General features: G+C 41.9%; 4 protein-coding genes across 6 annotated transcripts in view; all 4 read right to left on the bottom strand.

The window, feature by feature from the left end:
- Positions 1-70: 70 nt before the first annotated feature.
- Positions 71-5,141, bottom strand: LOC130561110 (tripartite motif-containing protein 16-like). The gene is made up of 6 exons (XM_057345249.1): positions 4,526-5,141; positions 3,652-3,747; positions 3,336-3,548; positions 3,107-3,254; positions 2,929-2,988; positions 71-2,587 (listed from the first exon to the last, which is right to left on the bottom strand). The coding sequence occupies exons 1-6, from the start codon at positions 5,087-5,089 to the stop codon at positions 2,046-2,048; spliced, it is 1,623 nt and encodes a 540-aa protein (XP_057201232.1). The 5' UTR covers positions 5,090-5,141; the 3' UTR covers positions 71-2,045.
- Positions 5,142-5,585: 444 nt separating this feature from the next.
- On the bottom strand, positions 5,586-15,283 carry LOC130561111 (tripartite motif-containing protein 16-like). 2 transcript variants are annotated; one of them, XM_057345251.1, is made up of 7 exons: positions 14,698-15,283; positions 8,932-9,446; positions 8,058-8,153; positions 7,742-7,954; positions 7,249-7,396; positions 7,108-7,158; positions 5,586-6,828 (listed from the first exon to the last, which is right to left on the bottom strand). In XM_057345251.1, the coding sequence occupies exons 2-7, from the start codon at positions 9,388-9,390 to the stop codon at positions 6,290-6,292; spliced, it is 1,506 nt and encodes a 501-aa protein (XP_057201234.1). In that variant the 5' UTR covers positions 9,391-9,446; positions 14,698-15,283; the 3' UTR covers positions 5,586-6,289. The 2 variants fall into 2 exon arrangements, with proteins under 2 accessions (XP_057201234.1, XP_057201233.1); XM_057345250.1 differs by lacking the exon at positions 14,698-15,283 and having other exon boundaries at positions 8,932-9,547.
- LOC130561222 (tripartite motif-containing protein 16-like protein) lies at positions 9,985-15,936 on the bottom strand. The gene is made up of 7 exons (XM_057345409.1): positions 15,872-15,936; positions 13,975-14,029; positions 13,288-13,794; positions 12,148-12,276; positions 11,655-11,802; positions 11,514-11,564; positions 9,985-11,234 (listed from the first exon to the last, which is right to left on the bottom strand). Exons 1-7 carry the CDS (start codon positions 15,934-15,936, stop codon positions 10,696-10,698), a joined length of 1,494 nt encoding a protein of 497 aa, XP_057201392.1. The 3' UTR covers positions 9,985-10,695.
- Positions 15,470-22,393, bottom strand: part of myh9b (myosin, heavy chain 9b, non-muscle) — a 29,493-nt gene continuing 22,569 nt past the window's right edge. For both annotated transcript variants that reach the window (XM_057345205.1, XM_057345206.1), the window contains 19 exons: positions 22,121-22,327; positions 21,908-22,045; positions 21,693-21,816; positions 21,437-21,608; positions 21,120-21,332; positions 20,896-21,040; positions 20,407-20,613; positions 20,226-20,330; positions 19,993-20,145; positions 19,666-19,914; positions 19,368-19,580; positions 19,078-19,290; positions 18,844-19,005; positions 17,782-17,910; positions 17,615-17,703; positions 17,189-17,521; positions 16,999-17,107; positions 16,744-16,916; positions 15,470-16,626 (listed from right to left, as the gene is read on the bottom strand). In XM_057345205.1, coding sequence (XP_057201188.1) covers positions 16,518-16,626; positions 16,744-16,916; positions 16,999-17,107; positions 17,189-17,521; positions 17,615-17,703; positions 17,782-17,910; positions 18,844-19,005; positions 19,078-19,290; positions 19,368-19,580; positions 19,666-19,914; positions 19,993-20,145; positions 20,226-20,330; positions 20,407-20,613; positions 20,896-21,040; positions 21,120-21,332; positions 21,437-21,608; positions 21,693-21,816; positions 21,908-22,045; positions 22,121-22,327 — 3,243 coding nt within the window. In that variant the 3' untranslated portion in view covers positions 15,470-16,517. The remainder of the gene's footprint in view (positions 16,627-16,743; positions 16,917-16,998; positions 17,108-17,188; positions 17,522-17,614; positions 17,704-17,781; positions 17,911-18,843; positions 19,006-19,077; positions 19,291-19,367; positions 19,581-19,665; positions 19,915-19,992; positions 20,146-20,225; positions 20,331-20,406; positions 20,614-20,895; positions 21,041-21,119; positions 21,333-21,436; positions 21,609-21,692; positions 21,817-21,907; positions 22,046-22,120; positions 22,328-22,393) is intronic.

The following is a 22,393-nucleotide window of genomic DNA, read 5'->3' as shown; positions in this document are numbered from 1 at the left end:
AAATGTCATATTCAATTCCGTTTTATTTATATATGTTGTATTGTTTCAAAGTGGCTTTACAGGAAGAAAACTGCAAAAGCCCCAGAAGAAGGTTGAAAACAATACAGTGCGTGGTATTATGGAAAGCATAAGAACATTCTAATAAAGCGATGTTAAAGGAATTTACAGGTCCCTGATGAGCAAGTGAGCAAGCCAACACGGCCCAGTGGCGAGGAACACAAACTCCATTGATGATGAAACCAGACTCAGCCGGGAGGGTCAGTTCTCCTCTGACGTGGTGCAGCTGCACTCAACAACTTTGAAAAAAAGTTACTGAATCGTTGTTTTTGATTGAGGAGAGCTTATTATTAGTGGCGATCATTTACACTTGTGTGAAGCTGTTTAAGTCTCATCTTGTTGAGACTGTTGTGACCGATATCAAACACAGAATGCTAAGTAGACTAAATACTAAAGTAGCAAGTAGTCGGTCTTTGCTCTTGGTATTAAAGGTATTTTAGTGTTTGTTATATGAGATCACAGCTCAACGTGTATTGAGAAATGCACTCTGTGTTGGGTCGAAGCTAATCTTGATCTTTTACTCATATTTATCCTTATATTGCAATTCTGTCAGTCATTTGGCTCTGGTTGGACAGATGCTAATATGTTTTATTCAAATATAAGACAAATAAACTGGGTAAATCCGCATCTTAAGCACATGTACATGTTGTGCATTATTAATCAATCAAAGACTAAAGGAAACGAAAATAAAAATCACTGCAATCCAGTAAAGAATGAAAGTATTTTAAGATGAATAAAGTATAGGTTTTGTTTAATGATTACATAAAAAAATTCACCATATACCATGTTTAAACCGTCATTACTATAAAAAATAAAAGTTGTATTGGAATAGACAAAAAAAAGACATTTTGCATAAATGCATACAAAAATAAGCGGAAAATTCTCTTATTTTCCTCTGAGAAAAAAACAAAACAATGTCTTTTCCAAACTTTGTTTTACAGGATAAATCATCATAAATCATAAATAAACCCGGCCTACACCTATATATAGGTTTTGTCATTTCAAAAGTATATCTCCAGTTGACAGCGCAAACATTGTACTTGCAACATTAACAGACACATTTTTATCAACATTATCTGGAGATTTAGAAAATCACAGAGTAATGAACAGTCACAGTAGAAGAAACAGAATAAACATATGTTTTGTATTCACAAGTATTTAGCCCACCTTGACAATGTGAATTACACAAAGTGTTTATATTCACAACTTTTAAATCTATTTAATTATTTTACAACATACGACCAGAGGCTTCGCAACATCATTCCAGTTAAACATAAACTACGTACGTGTTTTACGGTTGAACTATTCCATCCTGTAATAAGTCTGTCTGTCTAAATTGCCCTGTTGGATGTTTGTCACATTCTCAATCCAATATTACTTCATGGGGGAAGCCATGATGATACAGTTCAAGCACTGGTTGCTCATTTAAGTTAAGCAAGAAAAACATCAAACGTTTTCATCACTAATGTCATAGACTCAACACAAAAAAAAAACGGTAACACTTTAAAATAATGGTCCGTTGTTAACAAGTAACTATGCAGAAAGTAATAGGCAGTACTACATTAACACTTCTATGGATAGTCTATATATGTAGAATATATCCATTCATGTTTTGGTATTAGGCTTTTGGTATTTGTATTTATTCATAAATTTGTTTCCACAAACAACCTATTTTTTCACTTTATGTACGTTAATGTTGAGATTAGTAATTAATTGTTTTTTCTTTATTAATTGGTCATATTTCGCAAGTAGTTCTCAATGATGGCATTTTTCTTTAGTAATTATCAAATACCAAATAAGAAACTACCTTTGTCCTAAATTAGCTATTACTTACTGCTTAGTTAATCTTGCTTCTATATTAGTTAATAGTATTAAGGTAACTGTTAATGTAGTACTACCTATTACTTTCTGCATAGTTACTTGTTAACAACGGACCATTATTTTAAAGTGTTACCAAAAAAACATTTGTTGGATCGCATTTGCCCCATTTACATTTCAAGAAAACAGAGTTTGACTGCCGAGTGTTCGTCCAGTCCAAACACAGGATAGAGAGGTTGAGTGAATGTGGTGTGAACGCTGTGGATGAGACTGGTTTTGGGAAAGATGCTGTAGAAGGACAACACTCCTTCTGTGTGATCCACATACACCCCTACTCTAGAACAACTCGGGACATGTGGAAGAATGGTCTCCATGTTATTGTGACAGAATGAATAATGGGCAGGAGAACAGAACAAACTCCAGGACTGATCGTTACGTCCGGCTGCACTCTCCAGACCGACTCCCTTCCTACCCATGCTCCTATAAGCCACCGCTACATCAACACCCAACCGTCCCCTCCCAGTCCACTCCACCTCCCAGTAACAGCGTCCACTCACACCGTCTCTACACATGACCTCAGACCAATCGTCAAATCTGTCTGGATGATATAGATACTGCAGGAGTGAAACAGTGAATGTAGCCGCTCGGTTCCCTTCAGACAGTCTGATCAAATGATTCGCTGTGTTTGGATCCAGTGTGAACTGATGGAAATCTGATGAAAAGAACTCAATGTTACACATCATGTCAACGCTAGCTGAAGTGTGTCCAATTATTAGACAAACAGCTGATCAAGTCAGTCTTAACACTTTCCCGCCAAACCACTTTATTAGCACTGATTACATCCAACAAACACAAAATGTTCCCCTAACGTTGTTATTTGGTTGGTCCCAGAGCGGCTAGACATCACTGATGTGTGCAAACAGCATTTAATCATAACCTCTGTTAAACAATGAAACAAACTACCGATGATTCCTTGATTTTGATCAAAAGATCTGTATAATCAGCTTTATGAAATGTATTTAGTAAAACGGTTTATTTGTCTTAGTAACTTACATTGTAATAATTCCCTCCTGCTTCTGAGTTCAGGGGTCACACTGACCTGCACGTTTGTCTCTGTGAAAACCAAATGACACCCGATGTTACATTTTACAGTAAAAAAATAGAATTCTACATCTACAGAATCAACAATGGTGCTCAACATCTGAAAATGAATTCATATCCGTCAGTTTACCAGAAATCTTGCGGATCTCTTCTCTGCAGAAACGCTGCAGTTTCTCTCTGAATTGAGACACAGATTTCACAACATCATCATCAAAAGAGACGTCAGAAGTGATGCTGATGTTTTCTGCTGATCCAGAGACAGAGAGACACCGGAAACTCTACAGACACACAGAAAGACAAGAGATGAAATACAAATACAGTAATACTGTAATCTTTGTATATGTTTGCATTTCATTTACCTGAAGAAACTGGATGTGATCTTGTGTTTGTGAAAGCTTCTCCAGCTCAGTGTTTCTTCTCTTCAGATCTTCAATCTCCTGCTTCAGTCGCTCCACACGTCCTTCAGCTCGACTCACTGCAGCCGTCTCCTGATCTCTGATCAGCTGCGTCACCTCAGACATCAGTTCAGTGAACGTCATCTCACAGTCCTCCACTGCTGTCTGTGCACACCGCTGTTACACAAACACACACACACACACACACACACACACACACACACGTCACTGTGAGACACACCGAGCTTCAGTGATATTCAAACATCTCATCACATCTCACCTTATGAGACGTCACAGTGTCTCTGAGCTTCTGAAGATCTCTCTCTTTCTCCTGGATCTTCTGCTGGAGTTTATTTTGTGTTTCTCCCAACTGACTCTGAAACATTAACCACAATGACTTTGGGATGAAATTGACCAAAATTCGATTTAACTCACTAAATATATATATGGTGATGAATAGACAAGACGAAAACAAATTTAAAAGGGAAAAAACCGTCCTTTGGATTATGTTCGGGGTGTAATGATACACTCAACTTATGTTTTAAAACTGGGCTCACCATTACCATAGAGGTATTATACAACTTTTTGAACCAAATTAAGAATTTTTGTGATATGACATATCACGATACACAAGCTAAAAAGACATCTGTTTAAACATTGTGAAACTATCGTAACAGTGAACGCGTAATCGTATCGACATGACATATCGCGACACGCAAGCTAGAAAGACACCTGTTTAAACATTGTGATACCACCATAACCGTGAACTTGTAACCGTATCAGAATGACATATCACGATACACAAGCTAAAAAGGCATTTTTTAAAACATTGTGATACTATTGTAATCATGAAATTATTATTGTATCAACACGGCATATCGCGGTACAAAAGCTAAAAAGACATTTGTTTAAACATTGTGATACGATCGTGACTGCAAACTTTTTATCGTCTTGAGAGCAAAGTGCATCAATAAGACATATCACGATACAAAAGTTTGTATCAGTAACTTATTACTGCATCGATAGCTGAGTGTGTCGTTACCAGTCAATCACAATATTTCACACCACAATATATTGTTACGCCCCAACATTATAAACAAAAGAGAATTTAATTTGTAATTCATTTTGAACATTAGAATGCCTTCAGTTCTCACCTGTTTCTCTGTGTTTGCTGTTGAAATTGACACAGTGTCGTGATCTCTGTGTTCATGCATCAAACACAACACACAGATACATCTCTGACAGCGGTTACAGTAAATCTCCATCATTTTATGGTGCTGAGAGCAGTTCATCTCCTGCAGTCGTCCGGTGGGATCTATCAGGCTGTGTCTTCTGCCTCTGAAGAGATTCTCATGTTGCTCAAGATGAGTTTGACAGTAAGAGTTGAGACACAGCAGACAGGATTTGACGGCTTTGTGTTTTCTCTCAGTACAGACGTCACACTCCACATCTGAAGTCACTTGGATTCTCGCTGTCTTCAGTTTCTCCATCATCTCAGCAACCATCACGTTCTTCCCTAAGACCGGCCGCGGACTGAAGGTCTGTCTGCACTGAGGACATCTGTAGATTCCCGTCTGATCCTCATGATCCCAGCAGTCTGTGATACATCTCATGCAGTAAGTGTGTCCACAGGGAACAGTCACTGGATCCTTCAGAAGATCCAGACACACTGAGCACATGAACTCATCCTGAGCCCATGAAATACTCGCTTCTGCCATTTCACACAGAGAGAGAGATCACTGCAGCTTCACATCACTTTACTTTCTTTCTCTCCCAATCTCAGGGCTGATAAATCTTCCTCATCGCATGTTTGACAAACTAGTTTTTCTGCAGGACGTGACTTACTGTAAGACATTTTTCTTCTGTCTCATGCACACCGGTTCTTCTGCTTTTCATGACAGCTGTTAACATCGTATGTGCTGGTTTTCTCTTCCACTATTATATTGCTTAAAACAGAGTTCAAATAGTTTTTATATAAATAAACAACTGCAGTGTACTTTTTATTAACACCTCATGCATTTACTAACATTAGCAAATACAACATTATTGTAAAGCGTTACCCATTATACTGGTCAAGAAAACATCTCAATAAAGCATCAAAGGTGTAAACATTTCTTTCGGCTAACTCGTATTATTGTATTGTAGTGTTAGTAGTTCTCTCATCATCAAGTGAAAAGACATGAAAAGTGTATGAAGGTCGAGTAAATCACGAAACAGTTCAGTCATGTGAAATATGTGAAGCTGTGATGTGGAAGAGAATAAATCATTGAACTTTCTGAAAGAGTTCTTGAGCAACAGAAGAATGTGGTTGGATCAGATCTGACAGCAGTTTTTATTCTCGTAAACTGAGCTGATGACAGAAATCAAGCTGACACAATACTGAATCTTAACGTGTTTATATTGGCCATAATGTCACGTGTTTCATGTATACAGTACAGCAATTAAACAGACAACAAGTCATGAAAAACAATCATGCACCTTTTACACTGGTTGATGATGTACATAAAAAATGAATGAATATGATTTTCATAAATCACACACATTGGTATTTTTGTCTAAGCTTCAATCTGACATTTCAGTCAAAATTGAGTTATTCACATATTCTGATTCTCTGACAACTTATTTACATTATGTTTTTTGTTCTTTACGTTGTGTACATTTTGGACTATTTTTCGAACACAAAAAGGGTTTTATATACAGAGTCCAATGGAATGTAAAAACCGTGGGATTTTTGCGTACGCACGCTTTACGAGCAAACCTGTGCGTACACACCTTTATAAATGAGGCTCATTGCATCCGGCGTAAAGGGAACTCTATAAGCGATGATTTATCAGAGTTTAATTACTACACCTGACATTCCTAGATGCTTTAATGAGAGAATAAACTGCGATGGAATATTAATTTACCATGCTTATCATTTATAGATGAGCGAGTCTGAATGCCGAGTGTTCGTCCAGTCCAAACATAGGACAGAGGGGTTGAGTGAATGTGGTGTGAACTCTGTGGATGAGACTCGTCGTGTCGTTTGAGACGCTGTAGAAGGACAGAAGTCCTGCACTGTGATCCACATACACTCCTACTCGAGAACTGCTCGGGTCAAGAGGAACAATCATCTCGGAGTTATTATGAATGAATGAATAATGATTTGGACAACAGAACAAACTCCAGGACTGATCGTTGCGTCCGGCTGCACACTCCAGACCGACTCCCTTCCTACCCATGCTCCTATAAGCCACCGCTACATCAACACCCAACCGTCCCCTCCCAGTCCACTCCACCTCCCAGTAACAGCGTCCACTCACACCGTCTCTACACATGACCTCAGACCAATCGTCAAATCTGTCTGGATGATCCGGATACTGCAGGGCTGGGAGAATGTATGTAGCCACTTGGTTCCCTTCAGACAGAGTGAGTCTGTGATTCACTGTGTTTGGATCCAGTGTGAACGGACGGAAATCTGACGAAAAGAACTCAATGTCACACATCATTACAGGTGAAGCGAGCACATTTTCACAATACCATCAATGTGTTCAGGAATGAATGCGGCTCATGTCCTTTCAGAAAATTAAACATTAACGGTCATTCTGCGCTACCTCACTAACGTCTGCACTGTCTGAAACTCCAATGATCTTACACACACATTTGGGTAAGGTGATTTCTACACTTTTGAGCTGCTGTATAATCTGTGTTTAGTCATCCCACTGGACTGTATGATTTATTAGTCTCAGTTACTTACATTGTAGAAATTCCCTCCTGCTTCTGGGTTCAGGCACCTGGATGCTTGTCACTACGGAAACCAAATGACATCTGCTGTTTAATTTTATACTGTATTCAGTCTTAAACTATAAAACCAATGAATTCATATCCATGGGTTTACCAGAAATCTTGCGGATCTCTTCTCTGCAGAAACGCTGCAGTTTCTCTCTGAATTGAGACACAGATTTCACAACATCATCATCAAAAGAGACGTCAGAAGTGATGCTGATGTTTTCTGCTGATCCAGAGACAGAGAGACACTGGAAACTCTACAGACACACAGAAACAAACAACAAATCAGAATCAGAATAACTTTTATTCACCAAGTGCACACGCTACGCACGCACGCACGCACGCACGCACACACGTCTGGTTTATTATCTCCGTGGGGACAGTCCATGGGTGTAGCCTAATGAATTTGATCCTGTACAAACTGTATATTTTATGCCCAACCCCTAAACCATCATAGAAAACTTTTAGATGTTCAAAAAATATAATTCCGTATAATTTATAATATAAATACAATATATTTCATATAAAACATATTTTGCACACACACACACACACACACACACACACACACACAATTGTAATCACTCACTCGTTTTATTTACCTGGAGAAACTGGATGTGATCTTGTGTTTGTGAAAGCTTCTCCAGCTCAGTGTTTCTTCTCTTCAGATCTTCAATCTCCTGCTTGAGTCGCTCCACACGTCCTTCAGCTCGACTCACTGCAGCCGTCTCCTGATCTCTGATCAGCTGCGTCACCTCAGACATCAGTTCAGTGAACGTCATCTCACAGTCCTCCACTGCTGTCTGTGCACACCGCTGTTACACAAACACACACACACACACACACACACACACACACACACGTCACTGTGAGACACACCGAGCTTCAGTGATATTCAAACATCTCATCACATCTCACCTTATGAGACGTCACAGTGTCTCTGAGCTTCTGAAGATCTCTCTCTTTCTCCTGGATCTTCTGCTGGAGTTTATTTTGTGTTTCTCCCAACTGACTCTGAAACATTAACCACAATGACTTTGGGATGAAATTGACCAAAATTCGATTTAACTCACTAAATATATATATGGTGATGAATAGACAAGACGAAAACAAATTTAAAAGGGAAAAAACCGTCCTTTGGATTATGTTCGGGGTGTAATGATACACTCAACTTATGTTTTAAAACTGGGCTCACCATTACCATAGAGGTATTATACAACTTTTTGAACCAAATTAAGAATTTTTGTGATATGACATATCACGATACACAAGCTAAAAAGACATCTGTTTAAACATTGTGAAACTATCGTAACAGTGAACGCGTAATCGTATCGACATGACATATCGCGACACGCAAGCTAGAAAGACACCTGTTTAAACATTGTGATACCACCATAACCGTGAACTTGTAACCGTATCAGAATGACATATCACGATACACAAGCTAAAAAGGCATTTTTTAAAACATTGTGATACTATTGTAATCATGAAATTATTATTGTATCAACACGGCATATCGCGGTACAAAAGCTAAAAAGACATTTGTTTAAACATTGTGATACGATCGTGACTGCAAACTTTTTATCGTCTTGAGAGCAAAGTGCATCAATAAGACATATCACGATACAAAAGTTTGTATCAGTAACTTATTACTGCATCGATAGCTGAGTGTGTCGTTACCAGTCAATCACAATATTTCACACCACAATATATTGTTACGCCCCAACATTATAAACAAAAGAGAATTTAATTTGTAATTCATTTTGAACATTAGAATGCCTTCAGTTCTCACCTGTTTCTCTGTGTTTGCTGCTGAAATTGACGCAGTGTCGTGATCTCTGTGTTCATGCATCAAACACAACACACAGATACATCTCTGACAGCGGTTACAGTAAATCTCCATCATTTTATGGTGCTGAGAGCAGTTCATCTCCTGCAGTCGTCCGGTGGGATCTATCAGGCTGTGTCTTCTGCCTCTGAAGAGATTCTCATGTTGCTCAAGATGAGTTTGACAGTAAGAGTTGAGACACAGCAGACAGGATTTGACGGCTTTGTGTTTTCTCTCAGTACAGACGTCACACTCCACATCTGAAGTCACTTGGATTCTCGCTGTCTTCAGTTTCTCCATCATCTCAGCAACCATCACGTTCTTCCCTAAGACCGGCCGCGGACTGAAGGTCTGTCTGCACTGAGGACATCTGTAGATTCCCGTCTGATCCTCATGATCCCAGCAGTCTGTGATACATCTCATGCAGTAAGTGTGTCCACAGGGAACAGTCACTGGATCCTTCAGAAGATCCAGACACACTGAGCACATGAACTCATCCTGAGCCCATGAAATACTCGCTTCTGCCATTTCACACAGAGAGAGAGATCACTGCAGCTTCACATCACTTTACTTTCTTTCTCTCCCAATCTCAGGGCTGATAAATCTTCCTCATCGCATGTTTGACAAACTAGTTTTTCTGCAGGACGTGACTTACTGTAAGACATTTTTCTTCTGTCTCATGCACACCGGTTCTTCTGCTTTTCATGACAGCTGTTAACATCGTATGTGCTGGTTTTCTCTTCCACTATTATATTGCTTAAAACAGAGTTCAAATAGTTTTTATATAAATAAACAACTGCAGTGTACTTTTTATTAACACCTCATGCATTTACTAACATTAGCAAATACAACATTATTGTAAAGCGTTACCCATTATACTGGTCAAGAAAACATCTCAATAAAGCATCAAAGGTGTAAACATTTCTTTCGGCTAACTCGTATTATTGTATTGTAGTGTTAGTAGTTCTCTCATCATCAAGTGAAAAGACATGAAAAGTGTATGAAGGTCGAGTAAATCACGAAACAGTTCAGTCATGTGAAATATGTGAAGCTGTGATGTGGAAGAGAATAAATCATTGAACTTTCTGAAAGAGTTCTTGAGCAACAGAAGAATGTGGTTGGATCAGATCTGACAGCAGTTTTTATTCTCGTAAACTGAGCTGATGACAGAAATCAAGCTGACACAATACTGAATCTTAACGTGTTTATATTGGCCATAATGTCACGTGTTTCATGTATACAGTACAGCAATTAAACAGACAACAAGTCATGAAAAACAATCATGCACCTTTTACACTGGTTGATGATGTACATAAAAAATGAATGAATATGATTTTCATAAATCACACACATTGGTATTTTTGTCTAAGCTTCAATCTGACATTTCAGTCAAAATTGAGTTATTCACATATTCTGATTCTCTGACAACTTATTTACATTATGTTTTTTGTTCTTTACGTTGTGTACATTTTGGACTATTTTTCGAACACAAAAAGGGTTTTATATACAGAGTCCAATGGAATGTAAAAACCGTGGGATTTTTGCGTACGCACGCTTTACGAGCAAACCTGTGCGTACACACCTTTATAAATGAGGCTCATTGCATCCGGCGTAAAGGGAACTCTATAAGCGATGATTTATCAGAGTTTAATTACTACACCTGACATTCCTAGATGCTTTAATGAGAGAATAAACTGCGATGGAATATTAATTTACCATGCTTATCATTTATAGATGAGCGAGTCTGAATGCCGAGTGTTCGTCCAGTCCAAACATAGGACAGAGGGGTTGAGTGAATGTGGTGTGAACTCTGTGGATGAGACTCGTCGTGTCGTTTGAGACGCTGTAGAAGGACAGAAGTCCTGCACTGTGATCCACATACACTCCTACTCGAGAACTGCTCGGGTCAAGAGGAACAATCATCTCGGAGTTATTATGAATGAATGAATAATGATTTGGACAACAGAACAAACTCCAGGACTGATCGTTGCGTCCGGCTGCACACTCCAGACCGACTCCCTTCCTACCCATGCTCCTATAAGCCACCGCTACATCAACACCCAACCGTCCCCTCCCAGTCCACTCCACCTCCCAGTAACAGCGTCCACTCACACCGTCTCTACACATGACCTCAGACCAATCGTCAAATCTGTCTGGATGATCCGGATACTGCAGGGCTGGGAGAATGTATGTAGCCACTTGGTTCCCTTCAGACAGAGTGAGTCTGTGATTCACTGTGTTTGGATCCAGTGTGAACGGACGGAAATCTGACGAAAAGAACTCAATGTCACACATCATTACAGGTGAAGCGAGCACATTTTCACAATACCATCAATGTGTTCAGGAATGAATGCGGCTCATGTCCTTTCAGAAAATTAAACATTAACGGTCATTCTGCGCTACCTCACTAACGTCTGCACTGTCTGAAACTCCAATGATCTTACACACACATTTGGGTAAGGTGATTTCTACACTTTTGAGCTGCTGTATAATCTGTGTTTAGTCATCCCACTGGACTGTATGATTTATTAGTCTCAGTTACTTACATTGTAGAAATTCCCTCCTGCTTCTGGGTTCAGGCACCTGGATGCTTGTCACTACGGAAACCAAATGACATCTGCTGTTTAATTTTATACTGTATTCAGTCTTAAACTATAAAACCAATGAATTCATATCCATGGGTTTACCAGAAATCTTGCGGATCTCTTCTCTGCAGAAACGCTGCAGTTTCTCTCTGAATTGAGACACAGATTTCACAACATCATCATCAAAAGAGACGTCAGAAGTGATGCTGATGTTTTCTGCTGATCCAGAGACAGAGAGACACTGGAAACTCTACAGACACACAGAAACAAACAACAAATCAGAATCAGAATAACTTTTATTCACCAAGTGCACACGCTACGCACGCACGCACGCACGCACGCACACACGTCTGGTTTATTATCTCCGTGGGGACAGTCCATGGGTGTAGCCTAATGAATTTGATCCTGTACAAACTGTATATTTTATGCCCAACCCCTAAACCATCATAGAAAACTTTTAGATGTTCAAAAAATATAATTCCGTATAATTTATAATATAAATACAATATATTTCATATAAAACATATTTTGCACACACACACACACACACACACACACACACACACAATTGTAATCACTCACTCGTTTTATTTACCTGGAGAAACTGGATGTGATCTTGTGTTTGTGAAAGCTTCTCCAGCTCAGTGTTTCTTCTCTTCAGATCTTCAATCTCCTGCTTGAGTCGCTCCACACGTCCTTCAGCTCGACTCACTGCAGCCGTCTCCTGATCTCTGATTTAGCTTGGCGTGCTACGCGACATGGCATTCAGTTTCAGTGACGTCATCACTTTCACAGTCCTTCCACTGTCTAGTTGTGAGACAATCAGCGTTACGGCGGAATATCACATCCAAACTGTCTGGTATTTTGTGTCCCGTCGGGGACAGTCACTAAGCGTTAATGAGTATGTATGACCTGTACAACTGTATATTTTTAAACCCCTAACCTAAACCAAATAGCAACTTTTATATGAGCATTTTTTAGATTTTCTAAAAATATTGATATCTGTGGCTTTGGTATAGGATGTTGGATCCACTCGTTTTGCCTGTAGGGACAGGTCGAAATTTTTGGTGACACGAGTCCCGTTGGTTTTGGGTGTGTATTCTATGTTTTTAAACAAGGCCAGCACACAATTCAATACACAAGGACACTTACTTGGGGTCAGTTGGATTCACCGCTTCTCTCACCTAGAGCACTTTAATTCCATTGACATTTCATTGTCATTTCTACGCATGCCAATTGATGATTAACCCGCAAGTATATTTGCATTTTGCGGTGTAGTCCCAATACATTAAAGATGTATATATCTCTGTATAACTGATGCCTAGTGTGAATCTCGTTGGCGGTCAAAACTGAGCGAGTACATATCAGTGAGACTGTTCCTACTAAGAACGGGGGGTAATCATCACTTACGATGAGTCACAAGGTGTCTCTGAGCTTCTGAAGAGTCTCTTCTACTCGTCGTCTCTCGGGGATCTCTACTGGCTCGTACTCAATATATTTTACTGTGTTTGATCGCGGAACTGACTCTGAAAGAAAACAAAGAAGTTTCTTTTAACTGAACAAGTTACGATACTGGTGAAACATTTTGGGCAAAAGGGGGATGTTGTGATTTACATACCTACAACACACAACACAAATTGTCACTTCTGCCAATTTAACATTCTACAGTACCTCTCTAAAATATAAAGGGATACATGGGAAGCAGACATTCATTAAATCTGGTGTAAGTTCTCACCTGTTTCTCTGTTCTCGCTGCAGCCGTTGATACAGTGTCATGATTTCTGTGTTCATCCACCAAACACAACACACAGATACATCTCTGATCAGTGCGACAGTAGATCTCCGTCACTTTATCATGTCGAGAGCAGATCATCTCCTGCAGTCGTCCAGCGCCCTCCATCAGCTTCCCTCTGAAGAGATTCTCGTGTTGCTGGAGATGAGTTTGACAGTAAGACTTGAGACACGTCAGACAGGATTTGATGGCTTTGTGTTTTCTTCCAGTACAGACGTCACACTCCACATCTCCAGCTCCAGCGTAACACACACCAGAAAGTCTCGTCTTCTTCAGCTTCTCCACCATCTCAGCAACCACCACATTCTTCCCTAGAACAGGCCGAGGGCTGAAGGTTTGTCTGCACTGAGGGCAGCTGTAGATTCCCGTCTGATCGTCCTGATCCCAGCAGTCTGTGATGCACCTCATACAGTAAGGTGGTGTCTTAGCTACGATGGGAAAGGTCCAGGACTATTCAGATAGATACTCTCAGAGACCACTGACACATGAAGTGAGAGTCATCCTGAAAACACTTCTGTCAGTTTTAACTGGCATACTACAACTACACACACACACAAGAGAATAAGAATCGGACGCTTTGTTTGGTTTAAAGCTGATACTAATCACCCAAATGAAAAATAAAATATTCACCTGTTTATTCACCTCGATGTATTCAAACCTGGTAATGAGTGTTCCTTTCCTTCTTCTGCAGAACAAATAAGAAGATATTTTGAAGAATGTTGATAGCCAAAAACTGTTGGTACCCATTGACTTGTCATTGATTGTGTGTTCATACAATAGAAGTCAATGGGTACCAACAGTTTTTGGCTATCAACATTCTTCAAAATATCTTCTTTTAAAAGAAACTCATAGAGGTTTGAAATGACATGAGGGTGAATAAATGATGACTTTCATTTGTTGGGTGAACTACGGCTTTGTTTATAAAGAATTTGCTCATTAATAATTTATAGCAAACATGTATGTTTGTTATGTACACATTACGGTTTAAAACTTTAGAGTCCCCTACTCGTTTTTATTCATTTATAGTTTCACATTTAAGAACAGTATTATACATTTCTTAAAACGTTTACATTTTAATTATGAAAATCTTAGGAACGCTTCTTGAGAATGTCCTCATCAGATATACAAGCACGTGTTTAGGAAAACATATAATGAATATATTATTAAAGTTATGTTGATTTCCGCTTTTGTCGATTCAGTAAAACCGAAAGTAAAGCAGATGACAAACAGACGGAATATGATTCTTATAGCTCGTCCAGACCGCAAAAAAACAACACAAAGAGCAAATAAAATACAAATATAAAGTCATAATAAAATCCCTACAAAAGACACAAGCACCGCAGTGTTACTCACCTGACGTGAACGAACGACACACGTTACATGCGACAAACACACAACCGTGTTGAACACTTGAACATGAATGAAATCATTCTTTCGCTTTCATTGGTCGACGTCTGCGAATGAAGGCACGGCTAGAATGACGTCATACATTGTCAGGCGCTTCACCACACCGAACCCACATTTACAGGACGAAGTTTTCCCTCATTGAAAAAAGTATATGTACTAAATAAGCGTGAATTCAAGTTTTTAATACACGTTCATATATGTAAAAATAAATGTTTGTTAGTGTTTCTTGGCTCATTTGTGAACTTACAGCACGAGCGCTTTCTAAATAAAAGAAACCGGTTCTAGAGCTGTATTCAAATTAGACTATATATTTTTTATGTTTATTTGATGAACAGCGATTTTAACAGTGAAAGTGTGAAGAACTAATAATGACTCCACCAACTAAAAAGAAGCTGTAATGTGACTTCTGTGTCACTGTGTGGCGCTGTGAGCCCCTGACATATAGTGCTGTATCACTCTGTGCACGTGTTTGTTTTGAGATTAAAGGTTTTTGTCTTATGGTTAACAATATAACAGAAAAAAATATAAAAAAATAAATTTAGTTCTCATAAAAGTGTATATTTTTAATTTATTTTTATAACTTCTGCTGATGTGAAGCTGTGGGAAAAAATCTATTCATTTTTATAAGTTATGTTGTAATAATTGGGCTTTATCTGTGTTTTAAAGCATTCAAGCAAACACAAAGAGCAGAATAAAAACATAGCAGACAGCTGGTAAAGCCATTTAAAAAAAGCCATTTTATTGCAATTATAACCATCAGTTTATGACAAATCTCCAGATATCATTGATGAGCTACAGAGAGAGAATAAATCATGAAGTTTTTATCCTGAGACTGTGAGAGAGACGTTCATCAACTATTGCATTATAACAGCACATCTCTCTCACGTCTCCTCAGATGAGCAGAAACTGAGCACGTGCGACAGGAGCGAGGCATCAACCCCTCACATTTAGTCTTCCGAGTTATCAGTTATGATGTCAGCGAGTGTTAAACGTCAGGATCCGAGAGGTAGCCATGGAAACCCTTATCACATTTCCAACTTCACCAGCGTGAGCCCGTCCCGCACCGATGTGCTCAGAGTTTACTGTGTGTGTGAAATAAAGAAAAGCTCAAGCCCTTCACCCTTCATAAAGCACAAGAGCCAAACACGTTAAAGACGAGAATTTAAGGCTATAGTGCCGCGTCATTCCTTCGATCTTTCTCACCAGTGCACTAAAAATACATCCAAATACACGTTATTCCTCGGAACAAAGAGGCACGTGTTGAGTGCGTATCTGTAATATTCTCCGTGCTGGTTTACTAAACGTCTGTGTAAAGCCCAAAAGCATCGTAAAGATCTCAAGAGAGAGAAGCGCTATCATGATCGAATATGTTCGTCCTTATACCATTATAAAAACTTCAGAATAAAATACAGTTTAGTAGAAAGCAGTGTCGCTTTGGTCCCCTTCAAATACATGTTCTTCACTTTTTCATCCGTTATTTTTTACACATCTTTTTACGTCAGCTAGAAAAATAAGATTCCGAATCGCGACCGGTCTCCTTAGAAAAATATCACTCCACGTCTTGATTTCTATCCTACACAAGACACGAAAACACAAATTTGGTCCTCGGGTTTGAGTCGAGTTGTGTGAATATTGATTGTCGAGAGAACCGTTCACGGTGTTTAATACACGACGGCACTAAATTGAAACAAAAAAGACAAAAAAAAAAAAGCATCTCTGAGTTTCTGTCCACGATGTTTGTGAGGGAATGACGGGGTTCAGATGTTTTATTCGGGTTTGGGTTCGGGGGTTTCGCTCTTGGCCTCTAATGCCTCTTCATCGCTCTCGATTCCAGAGCGACTGACGATACGCCGGACGAAGGGCAGATCTCCACGCCTGGACACACAAACAAAATGCCACACGGTTATATTTCCAGTCTGCAACTAAAAAAAGTCCACAAAACAGTACGAGACGACAAAGTTCATGAAGTTTAGACTAAACCGTGTTTCACACCTGAGTTTGCTCTTCAGAGTGTTGACCTCGCGGTTCATGGCGTCGGCCGATTCGCTGGCGTCCTCCAGCTCTCTCTGCAGTTTCCTGCGGTTGGCGTTCGCCCGCTGCGCCTCCTCCTCCGCCTCCTCCAGCTGTCGCTTCAGCTGCTTCATGCGGCTGTTCAACTTGTCGGCCTGCAGCCAATCAGAAACAGAAGATGAAGAGACACTTCAGCCAATCGGATCCTTCCCTGTGTGGCGTACGAGCGTTTCTCACCTGATCTTTAAATTGCTCCGAGCTGCGTCTCTCATCGTCCACCTGCAGAATCACCTCCTTCAGCTTCTTCTCGGCACGACGCACCATCTTGGACGCCTGCTGTCTCTCTCTAATGAACAGATCCGGGGTCAGTTTACACTGCAGACACACTTCACATCCGCATGATTTACGGCGCGCAGTGAACGCTTACTTGGTCTCGACGTCCAGCTGCTCCTCCAGTTGGCCGATCTTGGCCTCCAGGGCGCCGATGGTGGCCTTGTACTTGCTCTTGACGGCTCCCTCCAGCTCGGTGAGTTTGAGTTTCATCTCCTTGTTCTGCCGCTCCATCTGCGAGCGAGCCCCCTCCAGACGCTGAGAGGTACTGCGCTCGGCCGTCAGCTCCACGTTTGTCTGATCCACCTGCAGCAGAGATCTCTTCAGACGGTCGTTGACCAGCTCGGTGTTATTCTGCTCCTCCTCCAACTCCTCCTCCAGCTGAGCGATACGAGACTCCAGACGCCTCCTCTCCTCTGAGCCCAGAGCTCTGGTCACACACACACACACACACACACACACACACACAATGATTTATTCTGTCTGTGCGGGGGTCTCACGCTTTATATCGTTTGCGTCTCACCCTTTAGACAACATATTGTTCATCTCATCCTGAAGTTCGTCTCTCTCCTGCTGCGCTTGTCTCTTGGCGCGCTCGGCGGCCGCCAGCTCCTGCGGACAGAGACACAGAGTCAGAACACCGAGCCGAGACCGAACCGAAGTCAAGCCGAGAGAGAGAGAAACACAAACCTCCTGCATCTGGATCATCTCTGCTTCCATGCTCTTCACCTTCTTCTCGTTCTCTTTGCTCTGAGCCAGAATCTCTTCTCTGGACAGACGCGTGTCCTCCAGCTCCCGCAGCAGATCTTTCATCTGAGCCTGAAGGTTTGATCAGGAAAACACAGATTTATCAGCCCTGCGGCTCTCCACCGCCTCATCCCAAACCCTCAACCCATTAGCCTTTCTTTGATCCTTAGTTCCTTCTTTTACTTTTACCAAAACATCTTTTTTGTTCATTTCTAAGACGCTTTTCACAATTGTGCAGTCTTGCAAACTTGCAGAGCAGCAGTACAGAAAACAAGTAAATATAGTTCAAATTAAATTAATTATAAAATAATAATAGTTTAGAAATAATCATATAAAATAAAAAAAATCGGAAAATATGAAAATGTATAAGAAATTACTACATTACATTATTGATAGAAATAAAAATATTGACAAAATATACCATATCTATATACCGTAAAAATATAAAACATTAAATAATAATATAATTATAAATGATAAAAACGAAATAAAAGTATAAAATCAACTGATAAGGCATATATGGTATCATAAAAATATATATTATAATTATATAAAAACTGTAAATTATTAACAAATTATATAAAAAGATGAAAATATTAATTATTAATAAATGGATGTGTGACAATAACAATGAATAAAGAAATATAATTATATCAAATACTTATATAAAATTATAATTATATGAAAAATGTAAGTCATAAAAAACGTTTATTAAAAAATACATGATTTTTTATAGAAACCATGTGAAATTATTAAAAATACAATTAAAATCAATACGTGGTTGACAGACTAATATGCAAATGTGTCCTATGGTGTGAAGGCAAAAAATTTGAATAAAAAAACTAGCAATGAAAATAAATATATGATTACATTTTATATGATAAATATTAATATCAAACAATGTAATATTAACAGTTTGTTTTCCAAATAATGCTATGTCACACAATAGGACAGGATTTATTGGTCAACTACTCGTGTGCAAAGTAGAAGTGCGAAGCCGGTTACCTGCACTTTCTTCAGTTGTTTGAGAGCCTCATCACGGCTCTTGTTGGCCTGGTCGATGGCCGCCTCCAGATCCTTCAGGTCCAGCTCCATCTTCTTACGCGCCGCCATGGCGAGAGCACGCTGTTTGCGCTCATCCTCCAGCTCCATCTCCATCTCGCGAACCTGTCAACCCACAATTACTACCAGCCCGACGCTCTTCCCACATTGAGGAAACGTTATTTGAAGGTCTCATACCTGTTTGATCAGCTGTCTCTTCTTCTCCTCTCCCAGCTCGTCTCGGCCCAGCAGATCTCTCTCATACTGAGCCTTCATGGCCTGCATGTTGACCTCCAGACGCAGTTTGGCATCTTCAGTGCCCTGCAGCTCATCCTCCAGCTCCTCCAGCTGTGTCCTCATCTCCTCCAGCTGCTGCTCCATCCCACGCTTGGACTTCTCCAGCTCGTGCACCTGAGGACGGAGAGGAGGCGTGAGGTCACATCGGCGGAGGAGAAGAAAGGAAGAGGAGCTCCTGAAGGGTCACTTACGCTCTTGCCCACGTCGTCTTTGGAGGACACCAGGTCTTCCATCTCAGCGCGGAGCAGTTTGTTGGTGCGGTCCAGCTCGTCCTTCATGTCCGTCAGGGTCTCCAGCTCTCGGGCCAGCGCCAGCGCGCGCGTCTCTTTCTCACGGGCTTCGGCCTCGGCGCGGTCACGCTCCTCGGCGTAGCGAGCGGAGATGGACTTCTCCTCAGCCAGCATCTAAGAAACAAACGGTAAGAGCATCAGCGTCGAGATGTTCTGCCGGGTTTGCAGGAAAGCTCGGGTCAGCCCTGTCGTATCTCACCTGATCGAACTTCTTCTGCTTCTTCTCCAGGTTGGAGACGATCTGTCGCAGGTGGTCCTGGTCCACGACCATGTCGTCCAGCTCCTGCTGCAGACGGGTCTTGGTCTTGTCCAGTTTGTCGAAGGCGGTGTTCCTCTCGTCCAGACGCTGCCCGACGGCCTCCAGGTCTCTCTGCACGCGCTTCTTGATTTCCTCTGCGTTCTCCAGAGAACCCACTTCCTGTTCCATCTTCTTCTTCATCTCCACCAGCTGCGGGAACACGTGAGATCAAGCAGAGCTCGCAGACGCTGGGACACATGGGGTACGTGATGTGTGTGCGTGACGTACCTGAGTCTGCAAGATGCCCATGTGTTTCTCCAGGTTTCTCTTGGCCTCCTCTTCCTCCTCCAGCTGCTCCTTCAGACCGTGATGCTCGTCCTCCAGCTGCCTCAGACGAGTGTTCAGAGACAGCTTCTGCCGCGTCTCCTCCTGCAGGACTTCCTACAGGACACACACACGACGGAGAGTGAGACGCGCGCCACCACACATCCCATAATCCCACAGTAATGCCACGGTCATACCTGCACGTCCTGCAGCTGAGACTCGACGGCAGAACAATCCTTTGTGGCTTTGATGGATTTGCCCTCGACTTCGTTTAACAGACCGCTGACGTTGTCCAGCTCCATCTGAGGACGGAGGAGATGTTTGGAACCGAACGTAGAACGAACGTTCAGAAGCGTGGCGATCGTGTGAGCTACGCACCTGCATCTTGCCCATTTTCTCGGCCAGTTCCACTCGCTGTCTCTCGCTCTCGGCGTGTTTGATCTGCAGCTCCTGCAGTTGTGTCTCGGCTTTCTTCCTGCGGTGTTCAGAATCTCCTTTACCCTGCATGAGCGTCTGCAGCTCGATCTGAAGCTCGTTCTTCTCAGACTCCAGAGCCTGCTTCGTCTTCTCCACAGACACTTTATTCTGAAGAGAGAGAGAGTATGACTGAACACATGTCCTGCAAGAGAGGCGAGTCAATGTGTGTGTGTACAGCTATGTTATTGTGCTTGTAAGTGAAAGTTTGTGTATTAGTTAGCATGTGTGTTTTAGTCAGGTGTGTTGCTCAAGCTGTGTGTGTGTGTTACTAAGAGTGAGTGTGTATTAGTAGCATGTGTGTATATTAATGAGTGTGTGTTTGTGAGGAAGTGTGTTGCTCAGTGTGTGTGTGTATTTTAGTGACAATGTGTGTGTGTGTGTGTGTCTTACCCTCTTGACCTGCTCCAGTTGTTCATTGAGCTCATCGAAGGCTTGACCGTGTTTCAGTCTCATGTCGGCCACCAGCTGCTCGTGAACTTTAGCTTCATCCTCCAGACTCTTCTTCAGATGAGCCACTTCTGTCTCACGCTTCGACCTGTCATGACGTCATCACAGTCACGTGATCATCATCACACCACAGATCAAAAGAACTAGCTGAATGTGTGTGTGTGTACCTGAGCTCTTGTTGAGCGGCGGTTGAGTCCAGCGTGTCCTCCAGCTCAGTCTTGAGCGCCTCCAGCTCCTCGCCCAGATCTCGGCGGTGTTTCTCGGCTTTGACTCGAGCCGCTCTCTCCAGCTCCAGATCCTCCTGAAGTTCACTGAGCTGAGCCTCCAGCTCACGGATCTTCTTCTGAGCCAGATTCTTCTGAGCCGCTTCCTCTTCAATCCTGAGGACACAAACACTTCCTGAGTCTGGTGTGTGATAACGAACGACTGTTGTTAATCCAGAGTTGAGCGTCGGTGGATGTGATGCGGTGCGTGAATGACACACCTGGCCAGCGCCTCCTGAAGCTCCTCCTCTTTTTTGGCGAGTTGAGCGCGGAGTTCAGCGATCTGCGCCTGCAGCTCAGCGATCTGGTCGTGCTGCTCGGTGGAGTCGCCCTCCAGTTTCCTGCGGTTCTTCTCCAGCTCCTGCCTCTGTTTCTCCTCTCGCCGCAGACGGTCTGAAACAAAAGAGAGGTTTATGCCATGGAACACACGCCGGATCTCTCGCGTCAACAGTCAGAAGAACAAACAAACTTGCTGACCCTCCAGATCTGTGATCATGGCCTCGTGTTTGTTCTTCAGCTTCTGCAGACTCTTGGACTTCTCCTCCTCCTCGGCAAGGTTGGATGTGAACTCGGAGATTCGTTCTTCATACAGTTTCTTCTCCTGTAAGCGCAGCACACACACGGACGGACGGTCACAAACCTCTGCGGTCATCTTCCAAACACACACGACACTTCTCTCGACACACACGGACCTTAGCCAGCTTGTTGTTCTGATCCTCAAACAGCATCAGCTCCTCCTCGGTCTTCTTCATCTTGGCCTCCATCGTCACCTTCTCCAGCTGCAGTTTCTGCCGGGCGGCTTCCTCCTCGTCCAGCTGCTGCTCCAGATCCTGTCGGAGCGAAACACACCTCATTTCTCATTCCACCAATCCCACGCACCTGAGCCATCTCCGAGCGCTTCTTACAGTGATGTTCTGCTGCATCTTCTTCTTCTCGGCCTGCAGGTGATTGGCTCGCTCCTCCTCCTCCTCCACACGCGCCTCCAGGTCATGAAGGATCTCCTCTAGCTCTTGTTTCTTGGCCACGAGTCGGTTCCTCATCTCGTCGGCCTCGGCGCACAGGTCCATCTCGGCCTGCAGCTGCTCCTGAAGGGCTAACTTCTCAGCGTTCAGCTGTAACAACACACCATCACAGATGATGACACGTGCTCGCGTGCGCGTGTAACGAGCGTACACGTG

The sequence above is a fragment of the Triplophysa rosa genome, linkage group LG11 (genome assembly GCF_024868665.1).
Source record: "Triplophysa rosa linkage group LG11, Trosa_1v2, whole genome shotgun sequence".
Classification (NCBI taxonomy): domain Eukaryota; kingdom Metazoa; phylum Chordata; class Actinopteri; order Cypriniformes; family Nemacheilidae; genus Triplophysa; species Triplophysa rosa.
The sequence above is the reverse complement of the archived record's forward strand: the minus strand, read 5'-3'. Positions and strand labels throughout refer to the sequence as shown.

Bases quoted from the DNA above. Each gene is read 5' to 3' on its own strand.
- LOC130561222 (XM_057345409.1), bottom strand. From the start codon at position 15,936: ATGACGCGGCACTATAGCCTTAAATTCTCGTCTTTAACGTGTTTGGCT. The intron at 14,030-15,871 runs GTGAAGGGCTTG...TTTGTTCTGCAG, and splicing joins GCTCTTGTGCTTTATGAAGG to AAGAAGGAAAGGAACACTCA. The intron at 13,795-13,974 runs GTGAATATTTTA...CTATCTGAATAG, and splicing joins ACATCGAGGTGAATAAACAG to TCCTGGACCTTTCCCATCGT.
- LOC130561110 (XM_057345249.1), bottom strand. From the start codon at position 5,089: ATGGCAGAAGCGAGTATTTCATGGGCTCAGGATGAGTTCATGTGCTCA. The intron at 3,748-4,525 runs GTGAGAACTGAA...TTAATGTTTCAG, and splicing joins CAGCAAACACAGAGAAACAG to AGTCAGTTGGGAGAAACACA. The intron at 2,588-2,928 runs GTAAGTTACTAA...TCTTTTCATCAG, and splicing joins CAGGAGGGAATTATTACAAT to ATTTCCATCAGTTCACACTG.
- LOC130561111 (XM_057345250.1), bottom strand. From the start codon at position 9,495: ATGGCAGAAGCGAGTATTTCATGGGCTCAGGATGAGTTCATGTGCTCA. The intron at 7,397-7,741 runs GTAAATAAAACG...GTGTGTCTGTAG, and splicing joins ATCACATCCAGTTTCTCCAG to AGTTTCCAGTGTCTCTCTGT. The intron at 6,829-7,107 runs GTAAGTAACTGA...TCTTTTCGTCAG, and splicing joins CAGGAGGGAATTTCTACAAT to ATTTCCGTCCGTTCACACTG.